Source organism: Pagrus pagrus (assembly GCF_965226575.1).
Source record: "Pagrus pagrus genome assembly, chromosome: 16".
In the NCBI taxonomy this organism is placed as follows: Eukaryota; Metazoa; Chordata; class Actinopteri; order Spariformes; family Sparidae; genus Pagrus; species Pagrus pagrus.
The window spans coordinates 4,531,655-4,557,733 of NC_140200.1; the positions used below are offsets into that span (position 1 = coordinate 4,531,655).

The window sequence follows — 26,079 nt, forward strand, 5'->3', positions numbered from 1 at the left end:
TCTTATTATCTAACAATAAGCAGGTTAGCGGTCTGGTTATGCAAGACTCTCTGAAATGTGACTGATGGACGCTGGTGAAGGTTCCACTTTTCCTGCAAATACCACCATTAATGGCTTAACTGCATCTTCTGAAACCAAAAAAAGCAGAACTTAGCCTGGTTAAATTAAAAGTAATGAAATTAAAATATTGAGTGTTTGATTAAGTGGCATCTAATTTAGTAACAAGTCTTTTTGTGGCTCCAGAGGATGCTGCATGTAATGTGATATACTGTGACTTGGTGGCTACATTGCATTGTGGGTAATGTAGGCATTAGGTCTTTGAAAAGCAACTGAAAACAGTCACAGTCTTAAACTTCCAAGTGAAGTCGAGTCTCGGCCATTCATTTTCTGTCAGGTCAAGTTGCAAATCATAAAAAACCACATCTCCTGTAACTGAACATCTCAGAAAAAGGTGCTGCAGGTTAAATAATCTTTAGACACGAGTCACGTTCCAGTTCACATACTTTATTTAGACCAAACAGCATGAAATCTAAATCAGTATTACAAGTAGAAAAATACAATTACCAAGCTTTTTCATAAATGTCGATGATTCTTCCAATATTTTTTTTTCTCTTGACACAAGTTGGTTAAATTACCCAGGATGCATCGGCGCGAGAGATCGAGACTACAGAAGGCCACTTTAAAGATGATAATATCCATGAACATAAAGCGCAGGGGTAATGATCATGAAAGGTTTGATTTGTTGTGAATTTCTGCCTCTACGCTCTATGACGCTTACTGAAAACTACACACACATTTCAAAGTAAAAGCATAACACTCTGTTATATTGCTGTGATGTTTGTTAATGATGGGTAACAGTCTTAATGTAGTGTAATTTATATCATCATTACTGACGTATTTCCTATCAAACTCTCCAGTATTAACCAAGAGTCAGGGTTCACACGTATGCTGGAATTTCTAGGATGTTTGCCAGATGTCGATAACTCTGTCACTCACAAGTGTGACTTAATTGCTTCACAGGCTGAAGTAATCAATTAAATCACTGGTTATTCATCAGAACAGATGATGAGTGAAACCATAAATTAACAAATCACTATGTTAATGGAGAACTGTGAGGACACTGTGAGTGATTGGAATCACAGAGAATGCAATCTTCACACAATCACAACACCCTGACTGGGTTTTAATCATTTTGACTGCTGTACATGCCGTTTCTCTCACATGTCTGAATTACATTTACAATCTTATGCAACCGGTCACTGAGGTTCTGTACAGTGAGCTCCCACTTGTGACTCTGTTGTGGATGCAGCGTGAATCGACTGTTCTTTAGGGTGTAGATTTTTTTTCACATGGCCTGACGGATTTGTTCCAGGCTCTTCTCGATGTTCTCAATAACCTCCACTGCGGCTTGTGGGATCCTTGTTCCCGGGCCAAAGATGGCGCACACACCGCTCTGGTACAAGAACTCATAGTCCTGCGTACACACAGAGATGGAAAACAGCGTATATGAGCTCCAGTTAACAAGGAATTCGGCTTTAAATCATCTAAAGAGAGACGAATGTGCACGGCCCCTATGTGATGATCATGTCATGTTAATTATGCTTTAGCTGATTATATTGAAGTATTCCCCAAAAGACTGACACAGGACACGATGGGAAAGGAGACTGCACTGCATGCAACTGAAGAAATCCTATAGTGTGGTGATGGCAATTATATTAATCGTGGGAATTCAGATCTGTTCTTTCTCCACATGATGACAGGATGACATGTGTGACCATGTGCTTTCCTTGTAATACTACATAATGTGTTTTCATGGCAACGAGGTGCCTGCAGTCACGCCGGAGGCTATGCAGGCTGAGTTGGCCTGGATGAGCTGGAAGGGAATCGAATTCTCTCCCCGGGGACCAACAGATTATTCAACACTATGCATTTCAGTAGCCACCGCCTCCCCAATGAGAACCACTGAGAGAGGACCATCCCATCAATATAAATAAAGGTCAGATACTGCTAAATATTATGCACACACGAAAATGTGAGTATTTTTATCTTGTGTTTTTCCACCTCAGTGATTTTCTATTAAACCCCCTCAGAGTGCCGTCCCGAGGCTGAGCTTCTAAAAAGGCCCAGATAAAGCGTGGTGGCATCATTAGCATGAATCTCACTGTGAGGATGGCTGTAATCAGACGGACACCAGAAACTCGCACAGCCTTTCCCAGGCTCACGAGAAGATAAAATCCTGTGTGTTTGCTTCTTTTATCACATGAAAATGTGATGCTTTTACTGACTTTGAAGCCTGCACACTGGATTAATACACACAGTGGATTAGTGCACACTCATACACACAAACTCACAGTGCATGCACCTTTTAGGAATGCATAAGTCAAAAAAAATAAACCACAACTGGTGCTATTGCTTTGGTCTGTGACATTAAGGAGCTTGCATGGGAGGAGTGAAAACAGGGAGCGATAAAGCGACAATGAAAGAGAAACAAAGCGAGATGGAGGTCTACAAAATGTCACAGAACAACAGGATGACAAAATTTCATCATCATAAGTCACGGTTACCTGTGGTGGGATGACACCTCCACAGATGACAAGGATATCTGGCCTGTTGAGCTTCCGTAGTTCCTTGATGAGCTCTGGGACGAGGGTCTTGTGTCCTGCGGCAAGAGTGCTGACCCCGACGCAGTGTACGTCTGCGTCGACCGCCTGCTGGGCGACCTCCAGAGGAGTCTGTTCAAGGCCAGACATGGCAAAACACAGAAAACATAAAGGCGTATGAAATATATATAAAAAAGCAACCTTCAAAATGACACAGTGTATAATACCATCACCATATGACAGGAGGATGTTCTAAACATTAATACCAAGGTTTTCTGAGGTGTATGTCCCCGGGGTCCATTACCAAAAGCTACATGTATTTCTGACAAACAAGATAATTTATAATTCAAAATACAGTTCCCAAGGCTCTTGTTCTGTGAGCGGCGTGTGCTACAAATGACAGTAGTTTTTTCGCTACTTCATTATGTATTTCATTATTTATTTACTCACTACCAGAGCGCTTAACACGAGGCCATATGATCAAAGCTTGAAATTACACCAACAAAGAGTTACAACTGGTGCAACACAGCATCATTATGCAAATATAATTAGATATTCTTCTTATTTTACTTGAAACAGTAATGAAACACGGCTGCCTCAGCATGTCCCCATCTCCTATAAGCATTTGAATCACAGTTATGGGGTTGAAGTAGCGCCTGCCGGCCGGAGGAAGTTTGGGAAGATGTGACAATAACAGGGAAAATGTTTATGACTTCATTTCATTGGAACCAAAATAGAAGTGGAAATGGTCTCGGGTTTTCATGCGAGAATTACGGACCTGCAGCAGTCAACATACTGTACACTTCATTGGCCTTATGACTGTCTATTTTGAACAGGTATAGGTTCAAATATTTGTACTTTCCAGTGCACCTTCTAAAATTAAAATTGCTTAAATCCTCGTTGAGAGCAGTTACCAGCAGTTCATGTGAATGCATGCTTGCTTAAAAAGGTAGCCTCTGGGCAGAGTCACTACTTCTGACACGAACCCAGTGTCTTGCACATCATCTTGAGTATTCGGCTGACATGTAGCTGCATTCTACTGTATGACACCGACCTGAAACAGTGGTCCGATGTCCACATCAAAGCCCAGGTCGGCAAACCCTGTAGCGATGACTTTGGCGCCTCTGTCGTGACCGTCCTGGCCCATCTTTGCCACCAGCAGTCGAGGGTTCCTGCCCTCTTGGTTCTTAAATTCTGCAACTCTGACATTCAACAAAACAAAACAAAAAAAACAGTAGAAAAACCTTACTTAGTCCAGCGATAAGTGTGTGCACGATGGCTGCAAAGATGCTGATTAGGATCATTTCCTACCTATTGTGGGTCATGGCGATCTCTTCGTGCTCCCCGAACTCGCTGCGGTAAGCGCCGCTCACCATCCTGGTACTGGCCTTGTGTTCACCGAACACTGTCTTCATGGCATCAGTTATTTCACCAACTGAGCATCTGAAAAAAAGAAGAAGAAGCAGAAAACATGCTCCTCAGTATGTTTTCACCATACAGTGATATCTAAGGCGAGGCAGTCCCGTCATTCATTTTCATTTCACATTCAATAAACTAAATGCAATTTTTCTCACCATTTCAACACATGATTTTTATTAAAGTAATTACATGAATCAACATTAGAGTCTGTGTCACACGTCAGAGAGACTTGTAGTCTCACTTCCAATAAGACAGCCGTTAAGGGAGGGTTATTAAATGGCAGCTTTCAAGTGACTTCAGTGTAATTTGTCACTTGCTGAAATGCAAATCACTGAAGTCGTTTGCACTTATATAAAAGTATGAGGCGTATTATATGATGATGGATTAAGGGTCTAATGGGGAAGTGGTTCATAAGTGGTTATGGATGTCTGTGAGAGTTGTGCTATAAAGTCATGCTGTGCCAGTACTGCAAGGCGTTAGCATTAAAAAATCTTTCTTTACTTAAAACAGAATTAAAGGGGGATTCGTGTATTTTTAAACCTGGGCCCGACGTAACCATTTGGGACATCTCGCGCAAGACTTGTGTTTTTGCTTACAGAAAGGATCTTAATATTTAATGAACAAGAAGGTCTCTGTCTCGAGGAATATCTTTTTGTACACGTTGACAGTCGGAGTTGCCCCGAAGGATTATGGTGCAGTCATTGCAGCTGTGTCACGGCTGCCAGCTGAGGCGAACAACCCAACCAAGTCCAAAACGTTTGGTAGGTATGAATCATTTACAGACCAAAACATGAAAAAAATAAAAAATAGTTCCCCTTTAACAATAACAGAGTCTAAGTCTGTTTATCCTCGTGTGTAGGCCTCATATATAGGTCGGATGGTTTGATATTATTGGATAAACTAAATAAGACTTCATTTCCCATGTGACAAGCTTGACATACCAGTAACTTCTTAACGAGTCACTGTTAGATAACTTGGCTTTGTTCAGCAGTGCATAAAAAAGGTACAGTGCAGATTAACATTTCCTTACCATCAGATAAATTAGACTCTGACTCTGGTGTTCTTGGCAGCAACAGAATGACATTCAAGCTTTCATAACAAGATCAATACACAAAAAGATGGACCTTATTATTTTAAGAGATTATCTCAGTCATTGAATTGTAAAGTTATTTAAGAAGTATGTGGCTACACTGAAGAATCCTTCTGCAACAATCGCTGCATTGCCTCTGATGATGCTATCAACTGCCGCATGAAAAGCATCAAAGGTATGAGTGAATACATGAAAAGAAAAGCTTTAGAGAAAAATATAATGATGCCTGCATGGTGCATGCGAGGGAAAGAAGAGCACACATTTTCAAAGCATCAGAGGCTTTTACAAATGAGAGCACTGATTCACACCAGTTATAAACTGTTAAATAATGGTATACATTATGTAATATGCCTACTGTATGTAACTTTTTCACACAGTACAACTCTTTTACGAGAAGATCTCGGCGAAGGCAATTTCAGCCTAACGAACGATGAAGGAAAGGAAAATTACATTATGACAATTGCATTTGCTATTTGGAGCTAAAGTCACACAAACATAAGCGCAGTCATTATAATCAGCGGTTTAAGTGACGGTGAGAGTTTTGACCTGGCTCGTGCTGCCTCCACAGCCAGGGCTAAAAGGTTGCCCTCCCTGGTTTTGGCACACTCCTCGATGGCTGCCAGGCACTTCTTCGCTACGTCGGGGTCACGACTCTGCCTCACCTACAACAGAGAGAGGAGGAAAAATGTCACAAACATTTATTTATTCACATTTATGCAACTGATAGAATTCAGTATATACTAGGTAAGTGTGTGTTTAAGTAATCTCCAACACAGAGATTGAAAGCAGCTGATAGACCTTTGATAGAAGGAGAAGCACAGATGTTACTGATAACATTAATGACACATCTGTTGCATCTTAGTGACCCTGCATGCAGAATAACAGGACCCTGGAGGGGACACACCTGAATGGAATGCAGCCATTATTAATTTAGATTATTAGCTGCACCTGTGTTTAGTCTAACTAAGTTTTTGGACTTCAACTATCTCGGGTTGCAAGTTAATACGGTTTGTCACGGATAACAGTTGGGCATTTTCAAAAGCCCTTCATAGATACTACAAAATTAAAACATGTTATGAGAATGTATAAATAGAAACAGGTAGTTTAGCAACTTGCAGCCCTGATACATGTTTTTTTACACAGAAACTACCACATTTGTTTCCAGGTAACAAGTCACAGCATTAACAATATAATTTGCACAGTATTTCCCTTGAAACAAAAGGGAATGATGGGAAACAAGGAAGATGAACAAGAATTTTTATGTGATTTTGAGGGTATTATGCTGGCTAATATTACCTCATTATTATTGGACTGTTAAATAGTTTTGACTCATTGCTGTCTATAAATGTGTCTCCTTATTATCACCCCCTTATAACCTCCTTATATAGATTTCATGCAATGAGAAGCTCCATCTTAAATTGTAGTAAAAATCGTATGAGACCTTGATCTGAGTGAAAATTGCCTCAGTTTATTTGTGTATCTATCTTAAGACTGTCTATACATCCCACAAGCTGTGAGCACTGCCCCCCACCAGACTTAAAGTGACATAGCCGACACAATCAGCAGGACATGACATAAAACTGTGATAAAGATTCAGCCTTGGAGGTGAGGCTTAGGCAAATCAGTTTTTCTTTTGCATATCCAGACTGATTTCAGGACGTCTGGATGCCAAAAAGGAATGGGATTTTGCTCAACGGATCCAAACCACATTTAGAGGTAGTTTGAAATGCGATTTCAAATCGGATTTCTACGGATACGTCTCAGTCCAGACGCTCTGGTCTTTTGTGTCACGTGCAATGCAACACAATATCAAAGCCAGCGTAAAGGAAATGCATCATAGCGGCTGTGCAGACTGCTTGCTGCTACCGGCGGAGAGGTATAGAGGACGACACAGAGAGTAACAGTCTGAACAGTCACGCTGAAATGAATTTTCTGCTCATAGACTTGACAGCGTGATTGTTTAGAGGCCGAGATCATGGATCTTCATTTCGATGCTTCTGTGTTGAAAAGCAGCGTCACCAGTGTACACAGTGACTGACGCCTATGTTGTTACCACAGCAACCAGTGCACATAAGCTTGTGATGTCTAGCCACAAAAATCCGATCTGATTACTCGCATATAATAGTGAATACAGTCGCTCTTAAAGATTTGATTTGAGAAACAAATCTGTTTTGCCCGCAGACTGAACGTAGTCATGGCGCCTGCACTGCCCATACGAACACCTCATACACTGTGTCCACCAATAGATTTAAGAACAGATGAGGTTTGGTTATTAGCCCGGCAAGTGCTTCGTATACTGAGGGTGACATACTCACAAACCTCCTGACTGGCATCTAGTTTTATTTCCGGTCCAGAGATAAAGCCGTGATGTCCTATAGTACAAACACTTCATTATCTTCATGTCACAGACATGACAACAGCTCGTCATCTGCATCTGAACAAGGTTCAATTCACGCCCCTTGGTTAGAGAGCATTCGATTCTGGCTCAGCAGTGTGGCAGTTTTCAACAGACAATATAAAAACAGGAATGTACAAACACAATGCACTGAAAATTAATCATCTTCTCTCACCACGCCAGACTACTGAGCCTTTCCGTCATTGTTTGCGAACACTAAAGGTCGTAACTAAGTTGTAAAAGGACTCCAAGCTTAATAAAAACTTAAAAAAGGCTCCTCTCCTAAATTTGGAGCAACATTAGTGGGATTATCTTTACCAAGAACGCATAATGAAGGAGAAATGTGCACTGCAGGACCAATGATACACGATGCACATGCACAGGTAACGTGAATAACAGTGATCGTCTCTGTACAGTGCAATGTTCTGCTGGGAAACCTTGGGTCCTGGTATTCATGTGGATTTTACTTAAGCGCTAGCTCATGACAGGTCTGATACACCATGGCTTACACTGAGCTATTGCTTTCAATAAAACTGTCACCAAATAAGGCAATATGAATGTTAAAGAAAGCTACAACCCACCTAAACACTGCCAGCCCTGCTACGCTGCAAAAATTGCTCAGGAATGGGCTCAGGGACCCAGACCTCCATCTAGTTTAGGTTAATAATGAGGAAGCACACAACCAGTCGGAGAAACTACTGAACATGTGTGCATTAATATTCATAAGTGACATATATTCCCCATATAGAAAGCCTTTGAACACAACATTTCAGCCCGGTTTGTCTAATTTAACCTCCACCTCAGTTACGGGGAGTGATTTCTGTGTAAAAAACTGCAACACTCCTTCAGCTATTAAAGGATGATAGACCCAGTCTCTCTTTTTTTTAACTTTAGAGGTTCTGATTGTGTTTCCTGTGGCAGAGCTATCCCCTCTCTTTAGAGATAAAAATGCTCTTATATTTTATGGGATAATGAATGCCTTTTTACATTCCAGGAGCATACTTTAAGGGAAGCTGTGGATGTCGCTGAATTACCATATAAATGAAATGGCTAGACGTCAGACTGTGATTAGGAGAACAACAGTACATTATCAAACGTCACATCTTTTGGAACACGAACAGCTAAAAAAAAACACCCCAACCCACCCCCGCCACAACTTCCAGCTTCTCTTTATAAAACACTTAACTGCAAACACACCGATGAAAGAACTAAACACAGCAACTCTGACATTTTGCGTAGCCAGAGCTTATATAATGAGGAGTCAGGTTTAAACGCAGCAACTTGGCGAACTAATAACAGTTACGTTATCCGTGTGAATGAGGCATCACATATCGCATCTCATAGCTCCATGAGTCTCACGGATGAAGACTGGAGAGCGAAAGAACTCGAAGTAAAGTAACTAAAGCACAGCCGGTTGTGCAACACATTACTTGAATGTCTCCTGTATGGATAAAGTCAAAGCTCTATGCTGCTTGGTAACGGAGGCAATAGCTTCCCGTCTTTTCAAGCTTAGGCATTAGTGGTATTCATTCGACGTTTCGCTGAAGAAAAACAATGGTGAAATTATTAACAATGGAGTAACCTTGGTGTCTATATACCTGATATTTATCTAGAAGTAGTCCATTCTCAGAGAACACTCACCCTCTTCAGCTTTTCAATCTGTTTCTCACGTACGACAGTGTTATCTATAGCCAGCACCTCCACGGTCTCCTCTTTTGCCAGACGGTACTTGTTCACTCCGACAATGACCTCCGATCCTGTAGAAGGACAAGGACGTAAGTACTTTAATCAGCAGGAACATACACAACACAGCAGTCTTAGATAACAGAATAAGACGGTTTTAGACGCTTTTCCTGGCGGGATCTGTAAAAGTAAGTATTTCAACTGATCTTTAAAAACACAAATGTCAAAGGAAGAAATTCTAATTAATTACATATTTCCCCCCCATTTTTCTAGACAGAGGACTAATCATATCAACTGAATGCTAGCTTGTGAGGTATCTGCAGCTAACAGACAGTTAAGTTATTGATTTCCCCATAATTGTTATCTTGAAATAAATAAATAAACACATATTCATTTTGATTCAATCTTATTTTGATTCTTCAGTTTATTATCTATATCTTATCTAGATGAAGAAGCTGAGGGAGGACATTTTGTTGGTAGATGCTGCAGTTTCTCTGGGCATTCTGTGAAGATTACCCAAAAGCAGGGATCAATATCCTTTTTTATTTGGTATAGTGTGGCTTCTATCTCAATTATTCTTTTTGGGGAAAATAATAAGCCCATGAGTGAAACCAATTGAAGGCGTGCCGCCCCCAGACTGACTGGTGAGGGAAACACTGTCCTGTCCTGGGAGCCAAACATGGTTAATCATAATTCAAGGCCCATTTGACGTGGAATAGGAAAAGGTCAGCAGCAAAGACATTGTTCCAGGTTGATTCAGAAGGGCAATGAATATCATCATGCAGGCATCAGGGGATTATGGAATAAAGCTACACAATCTGTGAGCCACATACACATCTCCTAGCTCCTCCAACAATGTACACATTATCCACTTGAATCAAGCTGTGAGCTTGCGTGACCACCACTTGTGGGAGCCTGGCCATGCCTGCATACTGCCTGAGGTCTAGCAAGTCTCAACAGGCACATGTTTGAGTTAAAGATCCAGTGTGTAGGATTTAGTGGCATGTAGCGGTGAGACTGCAACCAACTGAATGCCCCTCTACTCACCCTCCCCTTCAATGTATATAAAAGAACCGACTGAGATGCTTTCAGGCAATGAGCAGATGATGTATTGATACAGTACCTGAGTCGATGCGGGCCTGTTTGCGAGCAGCACATTCTTCAATACGAAGTTTTGGAATGCCCTCCGCCACGGCTCTCGCCATGCCTCCCATTTCTTCAATGTCTTTAATGAACTATTCAAAGGAAAAACACAGTGAATGACTGTATGATGATGGATTACTACTACATTCCACTTTGTGTATAACATTTACCTCACAAAAACGGCACGAGACATTAAGGTTCTTAAAAGGTTCACGTTAACAACAGTCTTTAGCAGTATATCATGATTGAATTCTGAAATCTGTTGCGTCTCTGTCCTCTTGACAAACCTTCAAAGCTGTGTTATAGACGTCATCCGTGAGAGCCTCCATCATGTGCGAGCCCCCCCAGGGATCAGCTACTTTAGGGATGCCCGACTCTTCCTGGATGATGATCTGGGTGTTCCTGGCGATGCGAGCGCTCTTCACGGTGGGCAGGCCCAGAGCTTCATCGAACGAGTTGGTGTGGAGTGACTGGGTCCCCCCGAACACAGCTGCCATGCCCTCAATCACTGTACGCACCACATTGTTGTACGGATCCTAAGAAGAGGAGAAGAGCTACCATTACTGCTCATTACTTTTCATTGGTTTTTAAATGTTTTAAGGACTTTCAATCTACATCTAATATTTACTTGTTCAGTGAGAGACCAGCCTGAAGTCTGGCAGTGAGTGCGGAGGAGGAGAGACTTGGCGTTCTTGGGCTGGAAGTTCTCTTGAATGAGCGTGGCCCACAGCCTCCTCGCTGCCCTCAGCTTGGCAATTTCCATGTAGAAATTCATCCCAATACCCCAGAAGAAGGACAACCTTGACAAAAAATGAGAGATCATTTGTTAAAATTAGGTTATAATTATTCAAAATGGTATGTTAGGACACATTTAACCTTGATCAAAAATTGCAGCGCCTGTGATTTGGATATGGCACTTTGCCATTTTGCAATTAAGATCTATTTCGTTTAATTGCTCTGCTCTAATTATAGTAATGATGCATCTTATCTGAAAGAGATGGAAATTTGTGGTAAAGCAACCGCTCTGCTTTTACCATCCATATTTCCATATTTTTGCACCATTTAGTCAGATTCCCACTTATCCAGGTTGGATTAGTCATAAAATGACTTGTTTTTCATATCAACGTGCTGAGAAGAGTCTTGTGAAAGCAAGGGTAAGCACTGCTCGTGGGTCTAGGAGAGACCAGAACAATAAGCTGCAGAGAGAGAGAGAGAGAGAGAACAGCTCAGGCTGAAAAAGCCTCCAGTTCACAAGATTGAGTGACATCTCCGTAGTGAGCGGTTCTCTGTGAGGTCGTTCTGTGAGATCGTTATGTGGAGAAGGGTCAAGCTGGACTAGGCCCTGAGGTTGTTGTTAAGGACTGATCGCACACGTAGCCGTTATTATCCGAGTAATTGAAAGGCGGTGAAAACGAAAATAGCTGAAGTACGAGTGAATGGGAAATAATGGAAGTACAACACAAGGAACAAGAGTGAGATGGGAGGGGAGGGGAGGGGAGCAGAGGTTGTGCAGTTGTGATACCGACTGAAAAGACCTCAGCTGTTTACAGCAGCTATGCATTTCATAAATATAAATATCATCAAGATATATGTTGCAACACAGCCTAAAAATATTGTAAAAATGTTCCTTTGACCAACTTTATCCTATTTTCTTCTACACGTATGTAACATTTACATGAAACACTTGTGCGTTTCGCTCTGTGGCATTTGTATAAATGACAATAGGACGTGATTAGTTTGACTGGCAGCCTTTCCATCTGGCATTAATTGCACGCTAATTCGGTCTGTGAGTACCATCTGCTGATTCAATAAATAAAGGAGGAGGCATTTGTTTGCCAGTTAAATGTGGCTTGAACTCTTATTCATTACGCATTAGTCACATAGGCAGAGTGTCAGAGGAATCTTAATAAAAGACCAACGTCATAGTTGGCACAGCTGCGGCTCTGGTTAAGTGTTTTGTCATTAACAGAACATTTAGTTAGTGCCTGAGTTAAATACTGGACTGCTGGTTATTGGCTGACAGAGACCAACATGTCAGCGTTATGGTGATTAGTCGCTCACCGATCAGAAGTTTAGCACAAGAAATGACCACACACACACACACACACACACACAAACTTCAACCTTCTGAGAAAAACTGGGTGTAAAGCTCATGTAGTCAGTCACTACGTTTAGATGATGTTAGAAAAAGTTAAACCAGATTTTTATAGTCCTTGTAAACATATTAGTCCGACTGAAATCCTATTAAATCAAATGTCTCAAAGTCGGACTAACACACCCAGCTAATGCTGTTGGAGGTCGATTTACTCTTTCATGTATATGCCTCGGTCGGACCTGAACTGGCCTCAGCGTTCTGCACATGCACCACACTCCCTACACCAGGCACTGACCCGGAAGTCGTCCATGGCATAAATCCATAGCAACGACGAAGGTATGCTAGAGCAAGAAATATGTAAATCCAACAGGTCTCCCCAGCACTCATAAAGATCCTAATATTTTGTACCTTGGGGCGAACTCGTCGATGGTTAATCCTGCTTTCAGACCAGTGCGGCAGTACTCCAGGCCGTTAGCGATGGTGTAGGCTACTTCCAGGATGGCGTCAGCTCCAGCTTCCTGAAGATGGTAGCCGCTGATGGATATGGAGTTGAACTTGGGCATGTTCTGGTAACATAGAGAGTCATACAAAACAGTGAACATGCAAATGTGATGAGAACTTAACCAACAGCATAACATAGAGTTAGCACCATACAAGCACATTCAGTTGTACACACCTTGGAGGTATAAGCGAAGATGTCAGCGATGGCGTGCATGGAAGGTTCTGGGGGAAAAATATAGGTGTTGCGTACCATAAACTCCTTCAAAATATCGTTTTGAATGGTGCCAGTTAGTTTGGCTTTCGACACGCCCTGCTCCTCTCCGGTCACAATAAACATCGCCAACACGGGTATAACAGCTCCATTCATCGTCATCGACACAGACATCTTCTCCAGCGGGATTCCATCAAAGAGCATCTTCATGTCTTCAACGGAGTCTATAGCAACTCCGGCCATGCCCACATCTCCATGGACTCGAGGGTTGTCCGAGTCATAGCCGCGGTGCGTCGGGAGGTCGAAAGCCACGGATAGCCCCTGCTGTCCGGCTGAAATGAAAGCGGTAGCGGATTAGAGCCAGTGAGAAAAAAGCAAAGGGGAGTCGTAGCTCGGAGCTCAGAGAGAACTTCAAAAAACATTACTGACAACATCAAAAGGCATAAAAACAGTTCAACAATCATAAGGCATTGATTTAACCGTCTATGCTCTCAGCGAAACTGAAGTTCTGTCTGCCTTTGCTGAGCCTCTTTTGAATAGTGAACTTTTCACCTTGTTGATTACCATCATATGAGAATTACTCCTGAGGAAATATGCAAAGCAGCCTTCCTCCAGACGTCTCAATTGCTGCACACTTTTCGAAGCGAAAGTGCACCTGACTCTCATTATAAGACAATAAACAAAAGGGCATTTTCATTAACATTAAATTATTGAGGATTCTGTAGTATTTGCGGTTGGTCCTTGCAAGCTTTAATTACCCTAAAATGTTAAAACTCTTCATTCTGCGCAAACTTATATGTATAACATCTACATAACACATACTGTATTTTACCCTACAATCTTTCCATCTTCTTTAAGATAGATTTATGATTATTCTGGGTAATCAAAGCGCAGCCTCTGGTATTTTAGTGCATATCAGAGGGAGTAAATCTGCACTAGAACAGAGCCAGCTACTGTAACTAAACTGCCAGGTTCTTGGGAGATGTAACAGCCAAATACAAATGTCTTTATGTGTAAGGTTCAGATTTCTTAGGGGCACATGATGTCCAAAATTGTGTGTTAAACAAAGCTACCTTTATATGATAGGAAAATGTTCATACACAATAGATCTGAAGTGACACAGATGTTTGAGTAATGACTCGCCCCCTCAGGTGACCTTAAGGATGATTTCTACACTTAAGTTTGCATCTACAATGTTTCAACTTAAAGATGTACCTTTGATGTTATCTTTATAAAACTTGTTGCTCTCCTCCACAGTGCTGAAGCCAGCATACTGCCTGATAGTCCAGGGTCTGTAGGTGTACATGGTGGGATAGGGCCCTCTAGTGTACGGAAACACTCCTGGCAGTTCATCTACCCTGCCAGCTGAGTCTGCTTGGGTGTACACAGGCTTGATGTTGATCCCCTCAGGCGTGTGCCAGATCAGATCTTCTGGGTTCTTCCCCTTCAGCTGTTTCTTCGCCAGGTTGACCCATTCAGGGAGCAGCTCAGCCTGGTCCTGACATGGGACGGATGTGTGGATCAGAGAGCGGTGTGTGTGTGCTGAGGAGACAGAAGCTCGAACCAGGTGCCGGGCAGCCATCGCTGCACATGCCCTCTGTGCAGTCAGCATGCTTACTTGTTGACGTCAGATGCACATGGATCACCTTGGGTAGAAATGAGGAAGAGATATAAGGTGGTGATAATACTGAGAATGGTCACACGCTCCTATATTTAGTAGGTGATGACAGCTCACATGGACTTGGACTATTCATGTATCCCAATTTAATCTTTTATGGAGGAGTTCAAGTGTTAGTTTCCTGCATGCTGAACCTCTACAGTTTACTTTGTCTTGGTGGATGATTAACGGCCACTGCACAGCATTAGCAAGGCCAACCAGTGACATAGCATACTCTAACAAAGTACATCATCATGCTCAAATGCCGAACGATATTTAGTAATAACGTAAAGCTGGCACTTCATCTCAGTCCTGCACAGTCAGTCCATGAAGTCTGAAAATTATCAACACATGTCTGGGCATGTTGAACCCTACGTAGCCAGCAGCCAGCTCGAGCTATTTTCTCTTGACAGGTGACATTGATGTAACTTTTGATGGCGACAACGTTAACATTAGCTAGTTTAGCATTGCGGACGAGCTGATTATTTAGCTAGACAGCATCTGCTTTTTCAGTCAGAAAGGAATAAAATAAATAAAACCTCTTCAGTGAATAGTCAAAAGGCAACACGTGGAGGTTATTGTTGACAAAATGTTTATTCCAAGTAAGCTAACGTTACAGCTGCTGAGCACTTTAGCTAACCAGCTAAATAACCTAGCTTAAACTGTTAGCATTAGTTTAAGGAACCGCAGGGACGAGCGCTAACATGATACATACTGGAGGCACGTAATTATACTTCACAGCACCTATTTTTAACATATTTTGCGATAAATTTCTGACCTTGTCGTCTGTTGTGCCCGTTCAGATAGACGAAAGGCGTGTGTGCGTCCGTCCAATGAAGTTTCATAACATTGCCAGTCAGCCAATCGCGTGCCTCCGTCAACGGCTGACCTTTGAACCCAAGATACCGGAAGTAAATGTTCAATTCAAAGATTGCTGAATGTCGTGGAGATAAGGGACACCAGCCATTGTCAGTACATTGAAATTATTATTCTTAAATTGCGTGTTTTTTCCACTTTTAATGTTAGTGAAGTGTATTCATTCAATTTTATTTGTAAGATGAATACTTACAGTCACCTTACATACTTTAATTTCAAAGACCAGTTTACTACACTGGTGTGCATTTCTTTTATAAGAATTGGCCACAAGGGGGCGATATTGCTGCAGAAGCTCCTGTCAGATGTGCTGTCAAACATTCAGCAACTCATTCAGCAGCCTTTCACTCACAAATCACACAGACAGGACAGAGATTTGTCAACACAGTACATGCCATTTTTTTATTGAAGACTTGGTCGATAAACTGTCATAGTAGCAATGGCTCTTACAGAGTTCTGTATAGTACTGGATTGCGTTAGATTGGATAGGGTACACTTGCAGTAAATGTTTATGAGGGATATAAAATATACTAAATATAGCAACATCATTCAGAGCATTCAGCAGGACAAACCTTTTATCAAAGTGGCAATGCAGACAGTGGTATTTAATGCCCAGTTGTAATACAGAGCAGAAGTTATGTACTTTTTTCATCATATGTACCCTTCCACTGTTGTTGAAACTGTAAGGCAGTAGAATATCTTGATTGCAATGTAGTACGGCTTTTTCATCAGATGACTGATTTCCTCATGGTTTAAAACAAAATGTACAACTTTAAATGAAATCAAAACAAAAACAGCACCTCTGACTTACAGCAGAAACCAAACTGTGGTGCGTATGTGTGTGAAAAAAAAGCTCCACGTGAAAACTTTCTTGCAGTTTCTATCGTGACGAGATGGCAACAAAGCAGCAGTAGAATACGTTTAAATATTGAACTAAAGATGACTGTAGAAATCAAAACAAGAACAAGAGTAGGTGGATGGTGGGAGGCAGCAGGCCGAGTATGGTCTCCCTGTGGAAACAGGTTGTGGCGAATGCAGCTTCATTAACCATTAACCTTTGCGTTTAGCCCCGGGCATCACTCTATCTTAAGCAGTTCCACATCGAATATAAGAGTGGCATTTGGGGGGATGACCCCGGGGTGGCCTGTAGCTCCATAAGCCATATCTGGTGTGCAGGAGATTTTTGCCCTCTGGCCCAGGCTCATCTGAAGCACAGGAGAGAAAGGAAAGACACAACTCAGTATCGACATACATTAAAGCAGACCTTTTTCACAGAACAGATTTAAAGTGTTTACTTGCAGGAGGAGCATAGGTTTAAAATTGCTGCCGATTAGCAGAATCTCTTCTGAACTTTTACTCAAAAGCATTTAATTTAGTGTAGTGATGTAATGAGCTCCGCCTTAAACTCTTCTTACCTGTCCTACTCCTTCCTCCCAGCCCTTAATGACCTCGCTCTTTCCAAGTTTGAACTTAAAGGGCTTGTTCCTGTCTCGAGAGGAGTCAAACTTCTTCCCATTCTGCAGCATACCTGCCAAAGAGAAACGACATGAACAAAAGTCAGAGAAGAATCTGGTTAAGAACTCATTTTGGACTTAGTGCACTGACTCTAATGGCTGTTTTCTCATTTATCAGAGTGATAGCAGATCAATGCACGCCCTTTTCCTCTGCAGCTAATGTTTTGGAATGAGGCATTTTCAGATTAAAGTCTGAGGAATGATTGTGGCGCGGCTTCTTATCGCGATCTTGGATCTGTTTCAATTACCCAAATGAACAAAGGGGATGTGAATCAGGAAGCATTGGCCTGGTTTAGCGGATTATTTTTGAAGTTAACTAGGCCAACGCTTGCCTGTATCTAGACCACAGGGAGACATGGGTGACAAAGGCAGGAACGGTGCAGGACTGCACTCCTTCAGAACACAGACTGACCGTCCAGACGTGACAATAGCACTGGGTCCATTAAACACCACTTCAGGCCCCACTTCATGAGACATCTTAACATGCCTTCATCGACTGAAGCCACGTTCTGTTACTCTGATAACTCTTTTGAACTCCTTCAGTTTCTGATGTTCTTTGTATAATGTAGCATCTTTGTGGACAACAAGGAATAATAATTTAACAATCATTAAAAAACAATGAAAATTCAGAGAATCTTAGCTGAGATGCAGTGCTCGTTATATTAAATGACTTACAGGAAAAAAGATTTCTATTTTACAACGCAGGTTTTTTCCACAAGGCACCAAAAACATCAAAATAAAACAAAATTAAAGGCATGAATTTGGCTCATTTTTGTTTTAATTAGTTTAAAGTATTACCTACGGACCTGTAGTAATTTTTCATGATTCCACTGTATATAACCGACCATATTTTCGCCTGTGATAACATTACATCAGGAGTTAATGTCAGTAAATGTTTGCTGATCCCGTGCGAATAAGTCACAGGCAACACAAACATGAGGTGTTAATTTCTAAATCACATTAGGTCCCATGGTAACACTAGCCCCGTGCAAGAAGGGCTTCAATCTCAATATCCTATATTAAACCGAGCAATCTGGGAGAAATTCACAATTTATTTGACGCAAATATAAGAAGTCAGTAGACATTTAATTGTGGGAAATGAAGCTGTCGGATATTTAATTCCCAGCATTAAAACTAAAGAGCTGTTCCATTCTGTCATCTTATCTATACATTTCTCAGTTGAGTTTCCATAAAATGCAACATTATGGTATACTGTAAATCATTACTGTGATATTGTAGAAGCTGTTTAACTTAGCGAGTGTCCAACGACTAGTGAATCAATTTTAAGCCAGACTGCACTTTAAATGTGGAACATATTCTGAATTAAATAGACCGGACTCAGAGTTTTTAGGACACTACTAACACTTGTAGTTTTGTGTTTTCTTAAGACCACTGAGGAGGTTGTTTTCACCCTTGGTTGGTTTGTCAGCAGGATTACATAAAAACTACTGGAGGATACCCCACATAGCTTGGATGGAGGACGGGTCTCGGCCCAGAATAGACCCCATTGACTTTTGGTGCGGATCCAGATAAACTCGTGGCTCTCACTTTCTTAAACACTGTGAGAACCAGGGTGTTTTTAGCCTTTTTTGGTAATTTCTCAGGGAATAATGCACGGATCCTTTCGGTGGCTGGTGTTTATGAGTGAGTACAAAAGGGGACTGTTGGACCTTAGCGGAGGTATGCACTCCACTGAGTACCATTATAGATATTGAGAGCTTTCTAATGACTAATAAAGAACCAATCTGCTGCCAAAATACATGTTAATAAGTAACTTTGGGCCACTGTGGCCAGGACATAGCCTCCGACTCCTATTCGTGCACGTCTGTAAAATTTGATGCCTCTTCATTTTGATGTTTTCTTTTTTATGGCTTCTTATCTTGTGTGGTCTGTCCTCGTCCAGGTCACCACAGTGGAGTATGTATAGATGCAAAGAATGTCCACAACATCCACATGCACTTTGGAGGCTGCTCTGTCATTGTCCCTTGATTTATCTTACTCTGTCGTTATTCAACAAGTGTGAATTCTTGGCATTTAGAGTTATGTGCTAACTGAAGTTTAGTGATGGTGTCTTGCTCATCTGGTCACATGAATGTTGGTACTGTACTGCTTCTCCCCTTTCATTCCCCACTAAACTTAGTAGGCTCAACATTTCCAAGAACCACAGCAGCCCAGATATCAGCGGGCTGGGTTCGATCCAACCATGGAGTCATCAAGTGCACGCACGGAGCCGGATACCACCTGCCACAGGGCATTCGAGTAGCAGAGAGGAGAAAACCTTCTTGCATCAGCTGCAGAAAAGAGGGATCAGTTTCTGGCAACGTGCAAGGAAACACTGACTGGCAATGTTAATTGGTGGGAGGCCAGTGAGGGATCATATCCTGGGTGTTGCACCAATGACACCTGCTGGTTGGTTGGGGTGTCTCTTTAGAGACTGCTTACGTAAAAGAAGGTATTTTACACCTGAAAACATAACGCCCCATTGGTAAATACCATTTTACGCTAAGGTGCAGCTAATAAGTTGTATCGGAGGAGAGCAGCATCGACCAGCAGAGGGGGGTAAACAGCAGCAGGGACTGTGGGTCACACTGGCAACTCTTTCCAAAGGACAAGGAACTGGTTTTGACCAGTTGTTTTTTTCCAAAGGAAAAAATACACAGCAACATTGTTCCAAAGAGAAATATGAGTCACATCATGGTTTGAGATTGTACACTGTAAATGTGCAATGGACTGACTATGAGTCTATGTCAGGTACTGCACTACCTTCAGTTCTTGCTACAGAAGACATGAACAATACAGGTGTTAATATGTCACTAATGAATGTCTGACTGTATCTTCCAGTAAAGCAAAAACATCCCAATCCACTCCTCCACCACACTTGTATCAGTGCTCCGTTATCACTCTCTGGACAGCTAAGCATGGGTGGGGTCCCTGCAAAAATAAAGCGGGACCCGTCCCTTCCTGAGACTGGCTCCCACACTCTCTCCTCATGAAAGGCTTTCACTTGGTAGTGCTCTGGCTAGATCTGCAAAAAGCCATGGCGCACAGGGGTGGGGTTATTTTTACTCCGTTTACTGTATCCTGTCTCGCCCCCCCCTCCCCCCTCCAGTCTAGGAAGGCTGCCAGCACAACAACCCCCTCGGCCCGAGTGTGGATAAAATGAGACGCGTGTCAAGCTATCTGTCTACGACAAACTTATGTGTTGCCGCGCTTCACAGCTGCGAGCACGCAGGCCTCAGTGGAAAGAATTAAATCATACTTCATTAATATGTCAAGTGTGACAAACTGGGAGTGGGTGCGATGTGTAATTGGGAAGTATTTTCAGCAAAGGCAATATCAATCAGCCGATCCTAACCGTGGAGTCCGGACAGCCTATACCTCATCATTATACATGGCAAACAAAGAGTCACTTCTGAGCAAGATATAGGGCGTCCTTGTTCCTCTGTGGACCGGCAGGGTTTGCTGGATAATCATTCACGCACTGTCGCTGTCGTCTTCCTCTCATTTCCCTGTTCCATCTCTGTTGTCGGGGAACTGCAAGAAGATATTCTGCCTGCTCTCTATCAGAACGTAAGCTGCGAAAGGCCTGTCAAACACAAGGACAACTCAATACTGAATAGTGTGGTGTTCCCTTACCAGAACACAGCCCCAATTCCTAAAAAGTCGGGACGCTGATTTAGCATTTCTTCTGTCATTTATTTAGAAGCTGCACGTCCACGATACAGGATTGAACACTTCCCACGCCACTCAATCACAACATTTCTCCCTTGGAAGGTATAGTTTGGCATCTCGTGACACACAACCCCATGTTTCAGTCTCCCATCTATTTCTGTGTCACACACCAAAGGCCATTAGGTCTCAACTTTAGCACGTTTCATGGTGAAGCCTGGAGCTCAAACATGGTAAGGAATGACGTCCACATTTAGGCATGACATCATATCCACAAGGCCTGTTGCTCCTAAAGCTCATGCGTCTTGTCAGTGGAGAAGGACAGGGAGGTTTATCATCGTGGTCCCGTGCCAAACTTCGTCAATCATGGAAACCCACAGGGATGGTGTGGTTTTCTTCATATTGACTGATATCAGATCCGCTTCCATTTTCTACTTTCATTGAGAGCCTGACTCACGTAGCCCTCTTTCCACCAAATAAGCTCTGGTCTTGAGCAGAACCATTGCAATCAAGGATGTTTTATTAATGGATGGCACTGCACGATGCTCAATGCACCTGTAGGATATGACACGCCCACTTCCGTTTGCACTTTCAGGTCAAGGAAGAGCTGCTATACTTTGGTTCCAGCTGGAAATCAGCTTGTCAGGCTGAGTAGTGTAGCGCACGAACTGGAAAAGAAGTGTTTCCATGTTGGTGGAAATACCTTTTCCGATTGCAGGATTGCCTTCCCGGCTTGGCGCTAGGGTTGTAACTGCATGAGATTGTATTGTATGATAACCATCTCAGAAAAATATCTTGGTTTCATGAAATACGGTATTACACAAATATTATTATCAGTTACAATGACCCTTAGAGAAATTAAAAGGTTGTTTTTATGTCCTGACAAACATAAAACTTGATATAAACTAAATAAAGCAAATATACACGGTATGAAAATAGTCAACTATCATACCGTTTCAACGGCGCACAGACAGAGCACACAGACGCTGGACTGGGCAGCACAGTGTGAAGCAAGGCCAGTGAAAGATAAACCAAGAGTAAAATAGATGATAACACATCTCAGGCCAGCTTGACTCACACCAGCCTGCTTGTCTGCTGCTGATAGAGCTGCTGCTCTGCAAACAGACCTGGAGTCAGGCACTACAGAAAAAAATAACGTGTGTGGGAGGGTGAGCCAATTTTTCTAATTATTTTGTTCACTTTCATGAAAGCCAGAGAGCCCTTAGCTGCCTGTTGGCAATGAGCACTCTGCTAATTTGGGCAACCACAACTCTCACCAGAGTCAGAGGAGGTTGGGGGGGGGGGGGTCATTTGCAGATCTGTGTGTCTATTTGCTCCGGCATGTGTGTGTCTGCATGTTTAAAATCCCAGAGGTGAAAGTGAGGACGGCAGTGAGAGATTGTCAGAGAGTTTTCTGGGAGAATGAAGCTCCCGAATATTAAATACTGGAAATAGAGTGGTTTCAAAATCCCATTATGCACCCTTACTGTTTATCTTCTCCGTGCTATCCGGAAAAACTAACACCAGCGCATGCTGCTGCGATGGAGGGTGCAGCCTGTGGCTCTTTGTTAACAGCCAGCTGGATGACTTGGCCAGGCTTATGTTCCAAATCTACAGCTAACCTCTATTACTAGCGCTATCTCTTTATCAGATCGAGGAACTAATCTTGTATTAAAGCTTTTAAATAAAACAAATGTGGGTTAGCCTCTGACTTTACTACTTAGCTTTCACACAGATTCCTGGATAACTAACCCAAGCTGACTGACTTTACCAAGTAACGGATTAGAGAATTACCAAAATAGAAAATCAGCTCATTTTGACTCTAGGATTACTTTCTGCCTGTTTACTCGTTACATTACACTATGTCAAAGCGACAGTTCACCCAAATATTATTTTATAAATATTTCATTAAGGAACTTTTGTCTTTCTGCTTAACTACACCTGCCAACTGTATCACGGTGAAGAAGGAAGAGTGCATCTACTCATGTCAATGTCACACCATTAATGTTTAAAGTCAGAGGCCTCTTGAGTAGACTCATGGTTTCCTTAGCACAGTGACACGGCAGAAAAAAAATAGTCTTTATGTTTGAAAATCTTGAGAGATATTGCTCTTGAGGTTTTCAAATGTATGTTTTAAGCACTCTGAGCACCACAAGTCGAGTCCCATTAAGTTCCCTGAAGTGACTACGAGGGACTTTTAATTTTTGTTGATTCTAGCGACCCCTTTTGACAAAAAGCGGTACGACACCAGCGCCTGCTGTTGTTAAAATCTTTGCTAGCGCGTGCCAGTAATGTATTTATATGTGGTTTTGTATGTGATATAATTTATATGGACCCGAGCGCAGGCATTAATAATAACTATATCAAAAAAAGGAGTCTGTTCGCTGATGGTCTCGTTTGCTGTCACAGGTCGTTTATAATCATCAGAGGAATCACAAGACTGTTTCATAAACACTTAAAGGTGTCTTTAAAGTCACTTTTATATTCAAGACAAGGAAGACATCTCAGCGTCTCCATAACCTCACACCAAAACAATGTAGACGCATAAACAGAACTACAGGTAAGATGAAAACAAAATAAAACGAGAAATACCTCTTTCAAGCATCATCATGTGGTGTGTGGCTTGTTTCAGCTGAGGCTGTACAGTATCACAGTGAGTCAAGTTACAAAACCACATTCTTTGTCTAACCTCCTGGCTTGTGTCCAACACCAAGGTCTCATTTTCATACAGTGTACAGCCCTACCTTTAAATACCAGCAGATTATTTTATATCAACCCACAGCGAACACATTTCTCCCACTGAGACAATAACATATTTATACTTTGTGCAAGGTCCTTGCTTTGGCTCAGCTCCGCATTTGCGTGCCATCGCTGCCAAAACACCAGGAGCTTACGGCTAATTCCTGTGAGCCGCAAAGGAAAAGCAGAAAGGAGAGCAAGCTAAATATTTGCTCTTTTAAAAAGTACAAGAGTTCGCTCTAAACAATGACAGAGGTCACCCATACCTAGGTGTTAACAGATCTTATTGTTCCTTTCAGAGATGGAAAACCGCAACAGAAAACAGACGTTAATGACGGGATTGTGACAATGGAGCACAGGAAATAAAAGGCAGAAAAACAAGGATTGCATCCAAAATAAGTATAATCCCACAGTGCTGATGGAAACTAATACTCATTATTGGCTAATTTGCTAATCAAATTGCAAAGAGCAGGTCAGAACTAAAATCCTCACTATGCAAGACTCCAGACTAGGATGAGCAGCTTCCACACACTGAGGAGGTATCATTTCCAATTATAACATAATTCATTACCGCAGTGGCTGATCTCTGCAGAGATCAGGCACCCGAAGGGAAATCTGGTTAGATTTCTTTTCCCCACTGCCCCCAAAAAAGTGGAACAACACAGTGTTTGTTAACACGATTCGGCCGGTGTCTTTCTCTCTATTATCACACACACGCAAGTCAAACAAAGCAAGACATTCTTACATGAAACTAAACGCTGACTGCGAGTAAGCCGAGGGATCAATATCGTGACAGGTTACGACAACCATGTGAACTGATTCTGAATGATGGGAAAAGGAAATCCCCACAGTAATACGTGCACGCACACGCACATACAGTACGACAATGCTCACACACTTGAATTCAACCTGCTCACTATGATACCGACGCCACAGTGCGTGCAATAACTTTGATAACTATGTAGTAATAAAGCTGTGATACTCAGCTCAGACAGACTGATGACATGTGAACTAGGCTTTGTTTACTTTCTGTCTGACCTAGTTGTCTGGACTGCACACCCCGGGGCACTGAATAACCCAAATTTATTTCCCAAAACGTCTCAGCGTCTTACCGGCCCCGCCTCAAAAAATTGGGCAATCTGACTGGGAGAATAACAGGAAAAACAAAAAGCGTGTGTGTACATGAGCGTACTAACGTGCACGGTGCAGGTTTCAACGGTTTCTAAAGTGGCACTGACAAAGACAAGACAAAAAAATAAAAAGCAAAATCATTTTTTTGCGGGCGTGGTGGCAGCTCCTCCCTACGTTTGAGACTGTATGCGACACGCAGGTGCATACATGTCTGGCAAAGACAGTGTGAGAGCTGAAAACTGAGCTGTATTGTGCTCCAGATATATTGTCAAACACACACACACACACATACACAGGGACACATTTCCTCCCTTCAGCAAGGAGACAGGAAAGACGGCTGGATCTCACAAAAAAAAAAAAGCAAGAGAAGGAGTCGGTTACCTATGTAATGAACAACACATGTCTGGCCCTTCTTTGGAAATGTTCTTCCTGTTAACAAGAGAGAGGGAGAAAAACAAAGTGTTATTATGTGTGTTTGTGCACCTCAGAGGCTGCCAGGCTAATCTTGTAGATTAACAATGGCTGGGTTTACATCTGGCTAGGAATGCTGTACCTTTTCTTGTGCCTGCAGACACACTTGGAAGTTAATATGCGTCTGTTAAATCTCATAGTCATGCTAAAACTTTTGGCCCTGGAGGCTGATTTCTCCAGGGGGTAAAGGGGGCTATCACATACCTCTGAGTTAATTACATTAGTAGTACGTGAGACTGAGAGAAACAACCCCTTTTAGGAGCCTTGTATGTCTACCTGAAGAACAAATACATCATTTAAAGAGACTTGCAGATGCAATTTATCAACCTTAACCCATATTTAAAGCAGTTAACTGTGGTGGCTTCTAGAAAGATGCAGTGCGGGAGTCAAGTGATGGTGAATAACACGGTTAAAAATAATAAAAACTGGTCTTTAGCCCCAAAAATAATATGCCGAAAACTATTAATAGTTGCTTGCTTTCTACTGAGTTAATAACCTCACATGCTATACGATTAAACTCTACATTTAAAGCACGTTATGTTGATATTCAACAAGATTTCAAAGGCATTCCGGGGAACTACCGAGCCCCGACCCCGCCGCCGCCGCCGCCACCACCTCCTCCCCCGCATCAGGGCACACACAAGCGGATAAAATCTACTCACCGTCACCGGGAGATATTGTCTCGACTTCCACGCCCATGGTTGTGCTACTTCAAGGATCAGCTCTGGACCATAAAGCCTAAAAAGCCGTGTCGACAGCCAGTGTTACCCGTTTTGCAGCTGTAAGTCGGGCTGTGTCGGTGAGAACCATGCATTCACGGAGCACCACCGAGCAGCAGCCACAGCCAGACAGTGAGACACAGCCAAGATATTCTCTGGCTTGTGGCGA

At 42.3% G+C, this 26,079-nt stretch overlaps 2 protein-coding genes across 2 annotated transcripts; both read right to left on the reverse strand.

The window, feature by feature from the left end:
- Positions 1 to 483: 483 nt before the first annotated feature.
- Positions 484 to 15,695, reverse strand: mmut (methylmalonyl CoA mutase). The gene is made up of 13 exons (XM_084377290.1): positions 15,573 to 15,695; positions 14,353 to 14,783; positions 13,102 to 13,469; positions 12,834 to 12,991; positions 10,959 to 11,130; positions 10,618 to 10,866; positions 10,311 to 10,422; positions 9,146 to 9,261; positions 5,656 to 5,771; positions 3,912 to 4,043; positions 3,655 to 3,802; positions 2,565 to 2,732; positions 484 to 1,474 (listed from the first exon to the last, which is right to left on the reverse strand). The coding sequence occupies exons 2-13, from the start codon at positions 14,747 to 14,749 to the stop codon at positions 1,346 to 1,348; spliced, it is 2,265 nt and encodes a 754-aa protein (XP_084233416.1). The 5' UTR covers positions 14,750 to 14,783; positions 15,573 to 15,695; the 3' UTR covers positions 484 to 1,345.
- Positions 15,696 to 16,042: 347 nt separating this feature from the next.
- On the reverse strand, positions 16,043 to 26,039 carry fkbp1b (FKBP prolyl isomerase 1B). The gene is made up of 4 exons (XM_084377269.1): positions 25,854 to 26,039; positions 25,102 to 25,149; positions 17,083 to 17,195; positions 16,043 to 16,872 (listed from the first exon to the last, which is right to left on the reverse strand). The coding sequence occupies exons 1-4, from the start codon at positions 25,888 to 25,890 to the stop codon at positions 16,744 to 16,746; spliced, it is 327 nt and encodes a 108-aa protein (XP_084233395.1). The 5' UTR covers positions 25,891 to 26,039; the 3' UTR covers positions 16,043 to 16,743.
- Between the last annotated feature and the right edge of the window lie 40 nt (positions 26,040 to 26,079).